The 16,088-nt window shown below is 43.5% G+C and overlaps 1 protein-coding gene across 1 annotated transcript in view; it reads right to left on the reverse strand.

Annotated features, from left to right (window-relative positions):
* Positions 1 to 16,088, reverse strand: part of OBSCN (obscurin, cytoskeletal calmodulin and titin-interacting RhoGEF) — a 229,973-nt gene that overhangs the window by 128,463 nt on the left and 85,422 nt on the right. The window contains 2 exon segments of the mRNA XM_037823238.1: positions 5,838 to 6,113; positions 10,575 to 10,850. Coding sequence (XP_037679166.1) covers positions 5,838 to 6,113; positions 10,575 to 10,850 — 552 coding nt within the window.

Consider the following 16,088-nt stretch of genomic DNA (forward strand, 5'->3'; position numbering starts at 1 on the left):
CTGTAGTTTTCCTTTCTGGTAGCATCTTTATCTGGTTTTGGTATCAGAGTGATATTAGCTTCATAAAATGTGTTACGTGGTTTTCCTTTTTCTTCAATTTTTTGGAAGTATTTGAGCAGGAAATGGTGTCAAGTCTTTTTTGAATGTTTGGTAAAATTCCCCTCTGAAGCCCTCTGGCTCTGAGCTTTTATTTGTAGGTAGATTTCTGATGACTGTTTGGATCTCTTTGTTGAGGTCTTCTGTTTCTTCTTGGGTCAGTCTAGGTTGTTGATGTGTTTCCAGGAAATTTTCCATTTCCTCTAAATTGTCTAACTTGTTGGCATACAGTTGTTCACAGTATCTTTTTACATATTTTTTCTATTCCCTCAGGATGCATAGTAATTAACCCACTCTCATTTTGGATTGTTTATTTGGGTCTTCTCTCTTTCTTACATTGTCAGTCTAGCTAAGGGTTTGTCAATCTTGTTGATCTTCTAAAAGAAACAACCTTTTGTTTTATTTATTCTCTCTAGTGTTTGTTCTCCAGCTCATTTATTTCTGCTTTAATGTTTGTTGTTTCTTTTCTTCTACTTGCTTTAGGGTTTGTTTGCTGATCACTCTCTAGCCTCTTCAGTTGTGACATTAGGTCTTTGGTTTTAGCTCTTTCTTCCTATTTAATGATTACGTTTAAAGATAGAAATTTCCCTCTCAGCACCACCTTTACTGCATTCCATAGGTTTTGATATGTTGTGTTCTCATTTTCATTCATCTCTAGATATTTACTGATTTCTCTTGCAATTTTTTCTTTGACCCACTGGTTGTTTAGCAGTGTGTTGTTTAACCTTCATATTTTGTGAAAAACCTAGTTCTTTGGTGGTTATTGATTTCTAGTTGCATTCCATTATGGTCAGAGAATGTGCTTTGAATAATTTTAATCTTTTTTAATTTATTAAGATTCATTTTGTGCCCCAGAATATGATCTATCCTGGAGAACATCCCATGGGTGCTAGACAAGAGTATATATCCTGGTACTTTGGGATGTAATGATCTATATATTTATCTGTTAAGTTTAATTCATTTATCATATTGTTTAGGTTCTCAGTTTCCTTATTGGTTTCCTGTCCAGTTGTTCTATCTACAGAAGAGAGTGGTGTATTGAAGTCTCCCACTATTATCATAGATGTGTCTATTGCTCCCTTCAGTTTAGCCCATGTTTATCTCATGTACTTTGGAGCTCCTTGATTTGGTGCATAAAAATTTATGATTGTCATTTCTCTTTGGGGAATTGTTCCTTTTATTAATATATAGTGTCCATCATTGTCTCTTGTGGCATCTTTGCATTCAAGTCTATTTTAGTCTGATACTAGTATAGCTACTCCTGCTTTATTTGGTTGCAGCTTGCATAGAATATTTTTTTCCATCCTTTTACTTCCAGTCTCTTGGTGTCACTGGTTCTAAGGTGAGTATCTTGTAAACAGCATACAAAGGGACATACTTTTGAATCCATTCTATAAGTCTGTATCTTTTAATTGGAGAGTTTAATCCATTCACATTCAAAGTTATTACTGTGACAGGAGTTCTTGAACCTGCCATCTTATCCTTTGGTTTGTAGTTGTTAGATCTATTTTTTCCCCTCTCTCTTTTTTTTTCTTTAAGTTGCCTTCACTAACACTCTTCTGTTCTGTGCTCTTCTCCAGATCTCTCTCTCCTTTCTTTCTCAGCTGGTAGAGCTCCCTTTAGTATTTCTTGCAGGGCAGGTCTCTTGCTAACAAATTCTCTCAGCATTTGTTTGTCTGTGAAAATTTTAAACTCTCCCTCAGTTTTGAAGGAGAGCTTTGCTGGATAAAGAATTCTTGGCTGGCAATTTTTCTCTTTCAGAATCTTAAATACGTCATACAACTTCCTTCTCGCTTCCACGGTGCCCACTGAACAGTCAGTACTTTTTGACAATCTGATCAGTATATGTCTCAGAGTGGGTTTATTTGGATTTTTTCTATTTGGAGTTCATTGGGCATCTTATATTTGCGTATTTATGTCATTTAGAAGGGTTGGGTAGTTTTTCTCATCCATGCCTTGAAACACTCTTCCTAGCCCCTGTCTAGTTTCTTTCACGGAGGAGAAGCCTATTCCACCTCAACCAGTCCATCGTCTTCCTCGAAGTCCCAATGCCATTGTCTTATGGCTCTACAGGTGACAAGTCTGACATGGGTTTTGCTCGACTAAAATCAAGGTGTTGGCATGGCTGTCATGCTTTCTGGAGGCTCTAAGGGAGAATTCACTTCCTTGTCTTTTCCAGGATCTAGAGGCCACCTTCAGCTTCTAGAGCCTCCAGCTTCTCTCCAGCTTCTCTCCAGCTTCTAAGCCAGCAATGGCTTGTCAAGTTCTTCTCACATCACATTAACACTAACACTCCATTTTTTTAAATCAGCAACTTAAAAGTTAAAATATTTTATTTTAAAACTTCCAAAATTTGAAAACAAGATGCCCTAGGGTATGTAATAGCATTTTCCAAAGCTGAATGTGTTCATTTGGAGCTCAGTTTTTCTGCTCAAAATAAAAAACAATTTCCTACAAGTCCCAAGTAGGAACGGTACTGTATTCATGAACTGTGGGTAGATGGCTGATGAATCTCAGTGGGTGACATCTGGTTTTACCTTACATATTGAGGTCTCTCACCCAGCTGGAGCCGTTTTTATATGTGGTGTGAGGCAGGGGTCCAATTTCATATTTTCTATTTGTTTGAACAATCCATACACCATTTATGAAAAGGCTATCCAGTCTCCACTCCTCGCAAAAGGACCACGGAAAAACAAAATGAGGGACAATTTGTGTACAAGTCTTTTGAAGCTCACTTCTGTTCCTTTTGTTTATTTGTCTATCCCTGCATTGATAACCAGCTGTCTTAATTAGTTAGCTTTTTAATAAGTCTTGATATCTGCTAGAGCAAATGGTCTCACTTTCTTCTTCAAGAAGAGCTTGGCTGTACTTGGCCCTTGGAATCAACTTGTCAATTTTCACATAAGCACCTCCCCCCCAAAAAAAACTTTTTCAACTTGGGGAATGTACGTCCTTGAGTGTTCCAGGAATGTCTCTGCATTTATTTAGATCTTCTTTATTGTAAGTCAAACTATTTAATAATTTTTCCATCAGAGGCTGCAAACATTTTGTACTAGTCTTGGAATTAGAAAGTGATACTTTTTCATGCTACTGAAAACCTTTTTAAAATTTACAAATTGCAATTTGTAAATTTTAAAATCTGTGGTTGTTTATTGTTAGTACATAGATACAGAATGGTTTTCTGTATACTGATTTTCCTATCAAGCAATCTTTCTCAACTCTCTCACTAACTGTAGTAATTTTTTTTTATTTTCTGCATTTGCAATGGTAGGATATGTGGATGACATTTTATTTCATTTTCTTCTCCCTGAGTCATGCAATTTTGGATAGATGGGTATGTGGGCATCCTTGTTGTGTTCTAATTCTGAGGGAGAGCTTTCCAGGTTGCACTTTAAGTGCAATGATTCCTGTACTGCCACATATCCAATTAAGTAAGTGCCCTTTAAATTGTAGTTCATCATGGAATATGACTCCCGGGGAGGAATGTAGACCCGGCATTGTGGGATGGAGAACATCTTCTTGACCAAAAGGGGGATGTAAAAGGAAATGAAATAAGCTTCAGTGGCAGAGAGATTCCAAAAGGAGCCAAGAGGTCACTCTGGTGGCCACTCTCACGCACAATATAGACAACCCTTTTTAGGTTCTGAAGAATTGGAATAGCTAGCAGTAAATACCTGAAACTATCAAACTACAACCCACAACCCTTGAATCTTGAAGACAATTGTATAACAATGTAGCTTCTGAGGGGTGACAATGTGATTGGGAAAGCCATAAGGACCATACTCCCCTTTGTCCAGTGTATGGATGGATGAGTAGAAAAATGGGGACAAAAAAAAAAAGGGCACCCAGTGTTCTTTTTTTACTTTAATTGTTCTTTTTCACTTTAATTTTTATTCTTATTACTTTTGTGTGTGTGGTAATGAAAATGTTCAAAAATTAATTTTTGGTGATAAACACAAATATATAATGGTACTGTGAACAACTGAATGTACGCTTTGTATGACTGCATGGTATGTACATATATCTCAATAAAAATGATTTAAAAAATGAATTAAAAAAATAAAATTGTAGTTTATTAAGCATTTCTTATGAATAGAGGCTAAAATTTTATCAAATACTTTTTCTGCATTTCTGATGTTGAACTGCATCAAACGGTTTTTCAACAGTTATTGAAATAATCACATGGCTTTTCTGTTTGCACCTGTTAATTACATAGATTACACTGATTTTCTAATGTCTCCAGTGTTAAACCAACCCTACTGTCCTTGACTCTGACCTTGGTCATAGTGGACTATCCATCTGATATATTGTAGAACTCAATTTGCTAAAATTCTGTTTAAGATTTTTGCATGAATATCTATAGGAGATTTACATACAATTTTAATATTTCACACTTTCCCTGTGTCAGATTTTGGTATAAAATGAGTACCTTCCTTTCTCTTATCTGAGGGAATCCCCATAAGCTTGGATTAACATCATCCTTAAATATTTAATAGAACTTTAACACTAAAACCCTGTGGTGTTAGATTTTTCTCTATGAGAAGATTTTTTGTTATTACTCCCATTTGTTTAATGGTTATAGAACTGTTTCTGTTGTCTATTTCTTTTTTCTATACTTTCTAGGATGTTCTCAATTTGTCAAAACTTTTTGAATTTATTGGCATAAAATAATTTGCCAAATGCTCTTATAACAATGGTTCAAAATGATACATATTATTAAAATGACATTTTAATCTCTACAAAGCTTTCATCTATTAAAAAAACTTTATATACTGGTACAATAACAAACTGTTAAGTGGTGGAGCCTAGCCATCCTCTTAAAAAGAATATAAAGTCAGTCCAGGGTTTCTCTATGAACCAGCCAGGGAGGCACAGATACACACTAACCATAAGAAAGCTATGAAGTAACTACTGCTTTACCAGTAGGTGACGGCCACGACAGCAATTCCTCATTGACAACGATGCTGACACTGTATAAGGCACTTACTCCTCACCATTTCTCAATGTATAAATCTAACTGCAGTGGGGATTCTGCCAATGAACGTTCCAAGTAAGGACAAAGGAAAAATGAGATTTGCCTCAAAAAGAGAATCTCAACCTAAAAGAGCACCTTTTTCACTTCCTGTCCTTTTTCACTTTCCACAAACATACGAAACAGGGATCTAGATTTTTGTATATAGAGTTGCACAGGGAGGTGCTACTCCATATAAAAGAAGGGAACAGTGTCCTAAAGCAATTGAAACTTTCATAACCCTAAGTCTTGTATTGACATAATTCCCAGTATAACTGGGGGTTCAAGGTCTCCCTAACCCAAATAAATGAAATCAATACTTCTCTCGTGAGTGAGAGCCCCATGGGATGCTGGGTGAGGGCAGCTGGGAAGGACCAAACCACACAACAGGGGAAAATTCACAGAAATCCAGGTATGAGGCAACTGGTCTACTTCAGACCCAAGCCCCAGTTGGAACTAGGGTCCTGGTAACAAAGTAGGTAGGGAAACGTCAGGAAAGGTGCTGTGAACATGTGGATCAGTAATTCTGCATGGTAACCCGTCCTCCAGGACATACTCTTGCCCTCCAGCCTCTCTCAGCAGGGGCCACTCCAGGAATTTGGGAGGCTGTATAGGAGGAGATGTTAGAGATGAAGTCTCATGGAAAGAGGCCACTAGAGACTGACGGGGTGATAACCTGGTCCACCATCGATGCCAAACGAGGCCAAGTTACCCTCCCCAAAGAACCCACCTGTGACATCCAGGCGGAAGCAGACCTTCTGACCCCCGGCCTCACAGCTGTACTCCCCAGCGTCCGCCTTGCCCGCCTGCTGCACCACCAACCGCCGACCACGGCCCGTGGCCTCCACGCGCACCCTCGGGCTCGCACTCAGCTTCTTCCCGTCCTTGTACCACGTCACCTCCGTCTGGGCCTGGGCCACCTCGCAGCTCAGTGTGGCGCTGGACCCCGCCTCGGCCTGCACCTCGCTGCACAACGGCTGCTCCTTGGCAAACACCACCGAGGGCTCTGGGGACACAGCGCGACACACAGGGTCAGAGACAGGGAGAGACAAAAGGGGTCAGAGACTCAGAACAGGCCCAGGACATGTCAAGGAACCTGGAGCTCACACTGGAGCCCGGTGATGGTCAGGCAGGATAGTCCCAGACTGACAAGGAAGATACCCAAGGTATTTAACAATTAAATCAACATTATAAATGAATCCATCAACTCATATGAGACAAAAATGAGATCATAACTCTGGTGGGTCTGTGCATATTCTAAAGCTGTTCACCAGGAGACCTCAGTGTCAGCCCCTCATACATCACACTGCTCTACCAGTTCCCCAAGCACGTGTGAATTTAGTGACTGAGACACTGGGAAGCTGCCCATTTTGCTTTCCACCCTCCCCATCCCCACGCCCCTGCCATTCTCAGGATGGTCCATGAGGAATACTGCCTGCCTGCCAGGGCTGGGGACACACCCTCAGGGGACACAGAAAGCCAGCAGCAGGGGCAGCCTGGGGCCCCCCAATGGGAGCCTGCATATTTCATCCGCTCAGCTTACAGAAGGGAGGCAAAAAGCTGAGTGACACACAAGCTAATCAGGAGAGAGAGACATGCTGGTGTGAGCCAATCAAGAGAAAGCTGAGCACCAGCAGGGCCAATTAGAAGAAAGCTTTGTAACTATGTGGGCCAATCAGAAGGAAGCCAAGTATTCCACATGGGCCAATCAGGAGGCCGTGAGCTCCACCCCACCTGGGGCCTACTGTCCCCATACAATAACTGAGGTGGGCAGCTGCAGCAGGGAGAAAGGGAGAGGGAGGGTGTGCCAGTTCAATGTATTATGTCCCACAAAACGCCATTGTCTTCGATGCAAACTTGTGTGGGCAGACGTATTAGTGTTGATTAGATTTTGGAATCCTTTGAGTGTTTCCATGGAGATGTGCCCCACCCAACTGTGGGTGATGACTCTGATTAGATAATTTCCATGGAGGTGTGGCTCCACCCATTCGGGGTAGGTCTAAATTAAATCACTGGAGCCATATAAATGAGCTGACAAACAGAAGGAACTCAGTGCAGCTGACAGTGACATTTTGAAGTGCAGCTGAGAGTGACATTTTGAAGAGGAGCTACAGCCAAGAGAGACACTTTGAAGAATGCACAGGAGCTGAGAGAGGAGCTGCAGATGAGAGACAGTTTGATGACAGCCATTGAAAGCAGACTTTTGCTCTGGAGAAGCTAAGGAGGACAAATGCCACAAGAGCAACTAAGGGTGACATTTTTGAGGAACTGCAGCCTAGAGAGGAATGTCCTGGGAGAAAGCCACTTTGAACCCAGAACTTTGGAGCAGATGCCAGCCACATGCCTTCCCAGTTAACAGAGGTTTTCCAGACACCATTGGCCATCATCCAGTGAAGGTACCCGATTACTGATGTGTTACCTTGGACACTTTATGACCTTAAGACTGTAACTGTGTAATCAAATAAACTCTCTTTTATAAAAGCCAATCCATCTCTGGTGTTTTGCATTCTGGCAGCATTAGCAAACTAGAACAGATTTTGGTACCAGAAGTGGGGTGCTGGTGCTGCTGAGTTTGCAAATGCCAAATATGTTGGCTTTTTAAATGGATAAGGAGAAGATTCTGGAAGAATTGTGAGGAGCTTGATAGAAAAAGCCTAAACTGCTTTGAAGAGACTGTTTGTGGAAAAATGGACTCTAAAGATACTTCTGATGAGGCCTTGAGCAGAAATGATGAATGTGTTGTTGCAAACTGGAAGGAAGGCAATCCTTGTTTTAAAGTGGCATAGAATTTGGCAAATTGAGTCCTAGTGTTGGATGGAAGGCAGAATTTGAAAGTGACGACCTGGAATATTTAGCTGATGAGCTCTCCAAGCAAAATGTAGAAGTAGCCTGGCTTTTACTTGCAGCTTATAGTAAAATGTGAGAGGACAGAGATAAGCTGAGAAATGAACTCTTGTTTTCAAAGAAACCAGAAATTGATAGCCTGAAAAATTCTGGGCTTCCAGGGATTGAAACCCCAGAAGTTACAGCCCAATGAGAGGATTTAACCAAACATGGAACCCAGCTGCCATTTCAGTACAACCCAAGATTGGAAAAGGAGTTAAGCAGAAAGGATTTGTGGAAAGTCCTATTGTCTGACTGTTTTGACCCCTGTGTGCTTCATGTGAAGCCAACAGAATTTTTGTGAGATCTTTATAGACAGAGCTGCTACCAGTCTGGACTGGAGGTGACAGACAAAGAACAAATTGAAGGAAAAATTTCTTCAAAGACAAAGTCATGGAGGTTGAGGTCTGGAGTCAAGAGGCCTTGGGCTGGGAGAGTAGAGGGGCCCACATGCATGGAAAGGGTGAGTTTGCCCCAGAGGTCGAGGGTGGGCCTTCCACTTCGATGCTCCGGAAGAGTTTTGCCACCCAAGGTCCCAAAGAGGGTGGAGCACATTCCCAGGGAATTGGGGAGAGCTTGGCTGCCACCCCACTGTTCTGAAGGGGTTGAGGGTGTGCCCCGAAGATGGAAGGGAATCCAGGTGCTGCCCCGATGTTTGAGGAGGGTGGGGCCGAGAAGGTGGTCTCCCCAATGTGTGGATACATGGAGAACTCACCCCAGCATTTGGAGAGGAAAGGGCTGCTCCTAAGGCCCTTTGGAAGGGTTAGACTCCCGCTCTCTCAAGCCCCAAGGATGCAACATCATTCTGTTAATGAATCTCAGACTTTGAAATCTAATGGAGCTTGTCCTCCTGGTTTTAGGAACTGTTTTGGTCCTGTGAACCCTGTTTTCCTTTCAATTTCTCCTTATGGCAATGGGAGTGTTATCCTATGCATGTCCCTCTTTTGTATATTGGAAGCACATAACTTGTTCTAAGGTCACAGATTCACAGCTAAAGAATTATACTTTAGGACTGACCATGCCTATAATTGATTTTGATGGATCTTATACTTAACTATTGTTACTGAAATGATTTAAGTTTCTGTGATATTGCTGTGGGATGAACGTATTTTGTATACGGAAAGATAATGTCATTTTGGGATTCAGGGGGTGGAATGTGCCAGTTCGATGTATTATGTCCCCCAAAACACCATTGTCTTTGATGCAATCTTGTGTGGGCAGACATATTAGTGTTGATTAGATTTTGGAATCCTTTGAGTGTTTCCATGGAGATGAACCCCACCCAACCGTGGGTGATGACTTTGATTGGATAATTTCCATGGAGGTGTTACCCCACCCATTCAGGGTGGGTCTAAATTAAATCACTGGAGCCATATAAATGAGCTGACAAACAGAAGGAACTCAGTGCAGCTGACAGTGACATTTTGAAGAGGAGATACAGCCAAGAGGGACACTTTGAAGAATGCACAGGAGCTGAGAGAGGAGCTGCAGATGAGAGACAGTTTGATGACGGCCATTGAAAACAGACTTTTGCTCTGGAGAAGCTAAGAAGGACAAACGCCACAAGAGCAACTGAAAGTGACATTTTTGAGGAACTGCAGCCTAGAGAGGAATGTTCTGGGAGAAAGCCATTTTGAACCCAGAACTTTGGAGCAGATGTCAGCCATGTGCCTTCCCAGCTAAAAGAGGTTTTCCAGACACCATTGGCCATCCTCCAGTGAAAGTACCTGATTGCTGATGTGTTACCTTGGACACTTTATGGCCTTAAGACTGTAACTGTGTAACCAAATAAACCCCCTTTTCTAAAAGCCAGTCCATTTCTGGTGTTTTGCATTCCGGCAGCATTAGCAAACTAGAACAGGGGAAGGGTGGATGGCCAGATGGCAGTTACAAAAGGAATGACATGCTCAGTGGGGGCAGAGGGCAGAGCATGGAGCACAGCGTCTCACCTTCCAGACCCCACCATGACTCATGGGCTGTCCACACCCTTGGAGAAAAGTCCCTGTGCCACTTGAGGGGCTGCCTGCCTGCACAGGCCCCAGCCTGAGCCAGGACCCTACCAACTGTATGGGGCTTACCAGACAGCCCTCTGCAGCTGCCCAGATGGCTGGCCTGGGCTTCTGGGCTGTAGCTCAGGCTGCAGGGACAGCCAGGGGACCCATGCCCCATATATAAGCCTGGGGTCGGAGGCTGAGATCCACCCTGCACCACACTCCCTGACCTGAGCCAGAAGACAGGAAGGGGCAGCAGAGGACAGCGGTGGCCCTGCAGGAACACCTCCTGGCCCTTGACCACTCACGGACTGTAGCAGTGGCAGGGGCTCTGCCCTTCACTGCTAAAAACCAAAAAGAACACCGTGACCTAGCAGCGGGAGGGAGATTTTCTTCTAACAAGGTCAGCTCGGCCTGTAGGCCTACTCTGAGACAAGGACACAGGAGCTGCCACACAGAGTTAGGGACCAAGACACTGAGGTCCGCTGAGAGGGAGGGTGCCACAGCCTTGGAACACCTGTGGCTGGTCAGATGTTCCTCAGGAGTTTCACACACAGCACCCAAGGGTCCCCCCTGCCCAATGCTGGACCCACCTGTGACGTGCAGGTGGAAGCAGACCTTCTGGCCCGCGGCCTCACAGCTGTACTCCCCAGCGTCCGCCTTGCCCGCCTGCTGCACCACCAGCCGCCGACCACGGCCCGTGGCCTCCACGCGCACCCTCGGGCTCGCACTCAGCTTCTTCCCGTCCTTGTACCACGTCACCTCCGTCTGGGCCTGGGCCACCTCGCAGCTCAGCGTGGAGCTGGACCCCGCCTCGGCCTGCACCTCGCTGCGCGCCAGCTGCTCCTTGGCAAACACCACCGCGGGCTCTGGGGACAGGGAGGGAGATACCAGATCAGAGACTTTGACCTGGTACCACCCATTTCTCAGACAATAAAGCATCAGAATTCGGTAAATCTTCCTTTCATGTCCAGTGATGCAGTGGGCCCTGTGGGCTGCTAGATTCATGCTGACAAACACCAGGACACTTGCTGTGCAGCTTTGAGTGGACAATCTGGGGATGTGCTTGCACAAGAGCAACTCTAGATGCTCAAGGATGGAGGCTGAGGTTGTTCCAGCACTAAGAACTGCTCATTTATTGCCTTTTCCACGTGACGTTCAGTTCTGTGCAGGCAGGGCCAGGACAGTCTTGTTCACTATTGTCTCCCCGTTAGGAGCACATGGTATGCCCCCCACAAACATTCTTCCACCTTTTCTTGAAGGATAACTTACATGTAGAAAAGCACAATCATTTTAATTGTGAAGCACAATGAAGTTTACTTTTACATACCCCCCATATAATCACCACACAAATCTGAGTGTTTCTGCCTTGCCAGTCACTACTGCACCCCCAAAATGTAAACCGTATTCTTACCTGTTTCATCATAAGTTACTTTTGCCTGTCCTTCAATTCACCTATGCAGAATTGTTCATATGTACCCTTTTCTGACTGATTTCTGTAAGATTTATTCATGTTGTCACATGGAATAAAAGTTTGTCATTTTCTATTGCTGTCTGGAATTATTTTGTATGATACACCACAATTTATTTTTTCTTTTCCACTTGAGGGGGCAGTTGGGTCATTTCCAATTTGTGGATACCCTGCTGTTTTGAGCATCACAGATATGTCGTTGGTGCACATGGAATCACTATGATATAGAGTAAGCACCTGTTTGGCTTTAGTAAACTTTTCCGAATGGTTTTCTGAAATGATTTTGCTGACTTACATTCCCACCAGTGCTCTGTGAGAAGTGCATCCTTACCAACACTTGATATTATCCATCTTTTTAACTGTATGTTCTCCTTTAAAAAAAAAGAATACATATATGACCTCAGAGGTGCCAAGCTGCACATTCACTCCATTCATTCCCTCATCATTCATTCATTCACTCAGCTAATGTGAGTGGGGGGTGTTTGGTGTGGCAGGCCCTCTGGTGATAACTGAGGGTAAAACAGTGAGCAGAAGAGACACATCCCTGCTCTCATGGAGCTCACCTTCCAGCAGGGAAAGGAAACAGTCACTAATTAAACACATGAAACTAACAGTGCTGTGCTACAGTTAAGTGCTGTGATGAAATAAAGCAGGGTGATTTGCTGGAGTGAGAGGACTGGAGGCAACTTTAGATTCTTTGGCCAGGGCAGACCTTGGTAAGGGGAGAGATTTAAGTGGAGGGCTGAGTGTAAGTGGGAGGCAGACCTGAGGAGAGCTGAGCAGAGAACAATCTGATGGAGATGAGAGCTGGGACCAGAGTTCTCCAGTAAAACTGGGTGTCATGTGAGCAAGGCAGGTGACAAGCCCAAGCTGTGGTATAGGATGCACCAGACAACAAGTGAGGCAGTTGGGATGTGAAAAGGAAAGTGCCCTGGGAGGAGGGAACCTCTCAGACACATAAGTCGACACTGGGTACCTGCCTTTCCCCTCAGGGGATTTGATTCCAGATTTGGGGCAGGACACAGAAAATCTGGGAAAATGGTTAAATGTGGAACTACTAGCAAGAGAGAAAACAGGAGAGCTATGACGTTTTGTGTGCCTGCAGAGATAAGGATTAGAGACTGCAGGAACCAAAAATCCAAGTGAGAAGGGAGGGCAGAGATCTGAGCCTTGCACTCAGCAAGTTTCCCCTCTAGATGCTGGATGAGGTCTGAAGCTGCATGGGGCAGGAGGCTAAGAAACCTAGAAGAACACCCCTGAAGGGCAAAGGAGACTTCAGCTTCTTGCAGTCAGCATTCAGGGTCAGTGGGGAAGGGCTCCAATCCACTCCCTAGTCTCAGTAGGAATCCTAGGGGGACTGGGAAGATGAAAACAGATGATCTTTATCAAAACTGCAGATTGAAGTGACATCATCAACATGGCAATGTAATACAGCTAATGAAAACCTCTCCCCAGAGATTCAGTGAAAAAAAAACAATTCTCATTTGTTCAGAACTCTGGAGTAAGGTAAAGACTGGAGAAGGAACCCACAAATACTGAATTGGAGAAAGAGAAAAATATCAGGTAGGAAACTTATATCCTGGACTGGCCTATCCTCTCTCCTCTCCCTCAATCAGTCCCACGCAGCTTGGAAAGTGGTGAGAGGCAGCAGCTAGGATCCCTCTCACCTCCCACCAGAGTCGCAAACTATAAAATCTCTCGCAGCAGTGACAGATCGCCACCCATATCCAGACACAAAAACCCAAGCCCAAGGGACCCACGACAGGACTTACACCACTGGAGAGGGCAGAATACAAAAGCACAGCAAGAAAGAGCTTCTAAACCGAGGACTGGAGAGGGAATGGCAGAATCTTCCCCAAAAGCAGCAAGGAGCCAGGCTGAAACTGTCAAAATCAATTGTTTGGGTGCCCGGGGGACAAGAGAGGACATCTCAAGGCCCAGGTCAGGAGGGATGAAGAGTCAGAAAACTGACAGAGACTGAGTTTCCAGCCCTGGGTGCTGGTGCCCATCCCCCACCCTTGACAGTAAAAGCAGTGGGTGGCCTGATCCTCACCTAGGGATGGTTGCAAACTGGGGAGACTAGGGGAGTCGTCCACCCCAAGTAAAGGGAGAGACACAACAACATACTTAGCCAGATCTTGGCCAGCGAAGTGAGGGCAAAGCAACCCGCACTTTCAGCGCCACCACTCAGACACTGCATGGGCTCAATTCAGCCCTGCCCTATCAGCCTGGGCTCTAGGAGGTAATGCAGCTCGATGGGGTCAGACACTAACTGGGCCCAAGGAGGTAATTCAGCCCCACCCAGTCAGAAACTGGGCTCCAAGAGGTAATTCAGCTGAGCCTGGTCCAACACTGCCTGGGATCCAGGAGGTAATTCAGCCCCACCCAGTCAGTCACTGCCTTGGCTCCAAGAGGTAACTCAGCCCTGCCCTGTCAGACTCAGTTTGTAATTCAGCCCCACCTGGTCAGATGCACCTGGGCTCCAGGAGGTAATTCAGCCCCACCCAGTCAGTCACTGCCTTGGATCCAAGAGGTAACTCAGCCCCACCCTCTCAGGCACAGCATGGGTTCCAGTTTGTAATTCAGCCCCACCTGGTCAGATGCACCTGGGCTCCAGGAGGTAAACAGCTTCTGAGAATGATTAAGTCATGGAACAGCCCCATCTACTGGGCTGGCCAGTAAGTAAAAGGGAATTTCCAGGCTTTTAGAGCCTCTCCAGACCCTATCCCAGGCCCATCAAAGCTGGTCTACACCCTCTGCATGGGGACCCAGCCCTGTTCTGTCTGGGAAACATGGACAACTCAACCATCAATGCAGTGCCCTAATAGAAACCCAGGTAACAACCAAATTCTACATATGAAAGAGAAACAAACCTTCAGAATAGACCCATCAAGATGAACAGATGACCAGATATCAGTAAAAACTCACAAGGCACATTAAAGCACAGGAAAGAATGGCCCAAAGGAACAAATAAAAAACTCAGAGGAGACACAGAATCTGGAAAATCTAATCAAAGATGGGCAAACAAATCTCCTGAAGCAATTCAAAGAAATGAAGGAAAATGTGTATAAAGAGATCAAGGATATTATGAAGACACTAGAAGAGCATAAAGAAGAATTTGAAAGAATACTTAGAAAAATAATAGACATCATGAAAACAAAAGACACTGTAGATGAAATTAAAAATATACCGAAGACACACAACAGCAGATTTGAAGAGGCAGAAAAAGAATAAGTGAGCTAGAATACACAGCAACTGAATTCAAACAACGAACAAGTGAAGAAAAAAGTGGAAAAATTTGAGCAAGGTGTCAGGGAACTGACTGACAACACAAAGCACACAAACATGTGCATCATGGATGTCCCACAAGGTGAAGAGAAGGGAAAAGGGCCAGGAAGAATATTTGAAGAAAAAAATGGCTGAAAACTTCCCAACCCTAATAAATGACATAAATATACAAATCCAAGAAGTCAAACATACTCCAAGCAGAATAAATATGAATTGACCCTCTCCAACACATACGCTAACTAGTAAGACTGTCAAATGCTGAAGAGGAGAAAATTCTGAAGGCAGCAAGAAAAAATTGACTCTTCCCATAAAAAGAAAGCCAAATAACAGTCACTACTGATTTCTCATTAGGCACCATGGAGGCTAGAAGGCCATGGTATGATATAGTAAAGATACTGAGAGAGAAAAACTGCCAGCCAAGAACTGTCTTTTCAGCAAAGCTGTCCTTCAAAAATGAGAGAGTTTAAAGTATTCATAGATAAACACAAGATGAGAGAGTTCATTAATAAGAGAACAGCCCTGCAAGAACTAATAAAGAGAGTCCTGTCAAATGATAAGAAAAGAGGAGAGAGACATCTGGAGGAGGGTAGAGAATTGAAGAATATTAGTAAGGAAAGTAAAGGATAAGAGAGAGAAAAAAATAGATCTGACAAATAAAAACTAAATGATAAGATGGTTGAATTAAAAAACTGCCTTTACAGTAATAACTCTGAATGTCAATGGATTAAACTCCCCAATTCAAAGATACAGAATGGGAGAATGGATTAAGAAATATGATCCATCTATATGCTGTTTACAAGAGACTCATCTTAGACCCAAAGATCCACATAGGTTGAAAATGAAAGGATGGAAAAAGATATTCCACGCAAGTAGCAACCAGAAAAAGCTGGAGTAACTATACTAATATCAGACAAAATAGGCTTTAAATGTAAAAATGTTACGAGACAAGGAAGGACACTATATATTAATTAAAGGGGAATTGACCAAGAAAAAATAACATTCATAAATACCTAAACTCCTAATCAAGGAGCTCAAATGTACAAGAGGCAAACAGTGGCAAAACTGAAGGAAGTGATAGATAACTCGATTGTAATTATGGAGATTTCAACAAACCACTCTCTGCAATAAATAGAGAATCAAAACAGAGGATCAATAAAGAAACAGAGAACTTAAATAATATGAAAATGAACCAGACCTAACAGACATATATAGCACATTGTACCCCACAACAAGAGGATATACATTATTCTCAAGTGCTCATGGAACATTCTCTCAGATAGACCATATGCTGGGGTACATAAAAGGTCTTACTAAATTTTAAAATATTGAAATTATACAAAGCACTTAC

The sequence above is a fragment of the Choloepus didactylus genome, assembly GCF_015220235.1.
Source record: "Choloepus didactylus isolate mChoDid1 chromosome 11 unlocalized genomic scaffold, mChoDid1.pri SUPER_11_unloc2, whole genome shotgun sequence".
NCBI classification, from domain to species: domain Eukaryota; kingdom Metazoa; phylum Chordata; class Mammalia; order Pilosa; family Megalonychidae; genus Choloepus; species Choloepus didactylus.